Source organism: Hippocampus comes, unplaced genomic scaffold (assembly GCF_001891065.2).
Source record: "Hippocampus comes isolate QL1 unplaced genomic scaffold, H_comes_QL1_v1.1 C16787258, whole genome shotgun sequence".
Lineage (NCBI taxonomy): Eukaryota > Metazoa > Chordata > Actinopteri > Syngnathiformes > Syngnathidae > Hippocampus > Hippocampus comes.
In genome coordinates this window covers 1-861 of record NW_017838893.1, presented here as the reverse complement: position 1 = coordinate 861, position 861 = coordinate 1, and the positions used below count along the sequence as shown (strand labels likewise).

General features: G+C 56.8%; 1 protein-coding gene across 1 annotated transcript; it reads right to left on the bottom strand.

The window, feature by feature from the left end:
* Nucleotides 1-7: 7 nt before the first annotated feature.
* LOC109509151 (zinc finger CCCH domain-containing protein 15-like) lies at nucleotides 8-856 on the bottom strand (the record flags this gene model as incomplete). Its single annotated transcript, XM_019859046.1, has 4 exons — nucleotides 8-294; nucleotides 374-465; nucleotides 531-683; nucleotides 745-856. Coding segments are annotated over 4 exons (642 nt in total), but the record flags the coding sequence as incomplete, so codon positions are not given.
* Nucleotides 857-861: the final 5 nt, after the last annotated feature.

Below are 861 nucleotides of genomic sequence, written 5' to 3'. Positions count from 1 at the left end.
GATCGATTCTCACTCAGTGACGGTTGGGCGGAGGTGTGAACCGGTGCTCACCTGGGCGCCGGCCCGGAACAAAAAGCGCGCTGGAAAAGGGCCAACGGTGGCGCATCTCACCTCGCTCTCGATCAGCTCCTCCATGGAGATCTCCTGGTCCTTCTCCTCCTTCTTCTTGTCCTTCTTCAGCACAAAGCCGGGCGGCAGGGCGTGTCGGTACATGCATTCGCCGCCCCCTGCTGGGCACACCCAGAACCAGCCGTACTTGTTGTTCTCGATGGCGTCCAGGAAGAACTTGCACACCTGCCGCGGCGCGTGACAACTTCCTCAGCATCTTGCAAGAAAATGTTGCATTGCGATGACAAAAGGCTCCAAATCTTACGATCTGAGTTTTGGATTTCTTCTTCTCGGCCTCGCCGTGCTTCTTGTTGACCACCTCCTCCAGCTTCTTCTCGTCCCAGTTGTCCATGGTGTCTGTATGGCCCAGAAGCTCAGTTAGCTCGTCGTCATCCTCGTTCTACTCCTCTTCGACCGCTCACCTTTCTCCAGCTCCTCGTCCCGCTCGTCCACGTAGACGCTCCTCTTCTCGCACTTCCTCTCCATGGACAAGTCGTGGCTGAACTTGCACTTGTCTCCTTTGGTGCACTGGCCCTGCTTGTAGAAGGCGCACAGCACCGACTTGGGGTCCACACCTGAAAGAGAGCACGTGAGCCACAATGTCCAAGACGAGTGATGGGGGTTCACCCGTGTTACCTTTGTTGACTTTCTGGGCGGCGACGACCGGCTTGAAGAGCTCGTTGAGTTCATCCAACTCTTTCTTCTTGTCCGTCTTCTTGTTGGCCTTGTCGGCCTCCGCCTGAGCCACCTGCA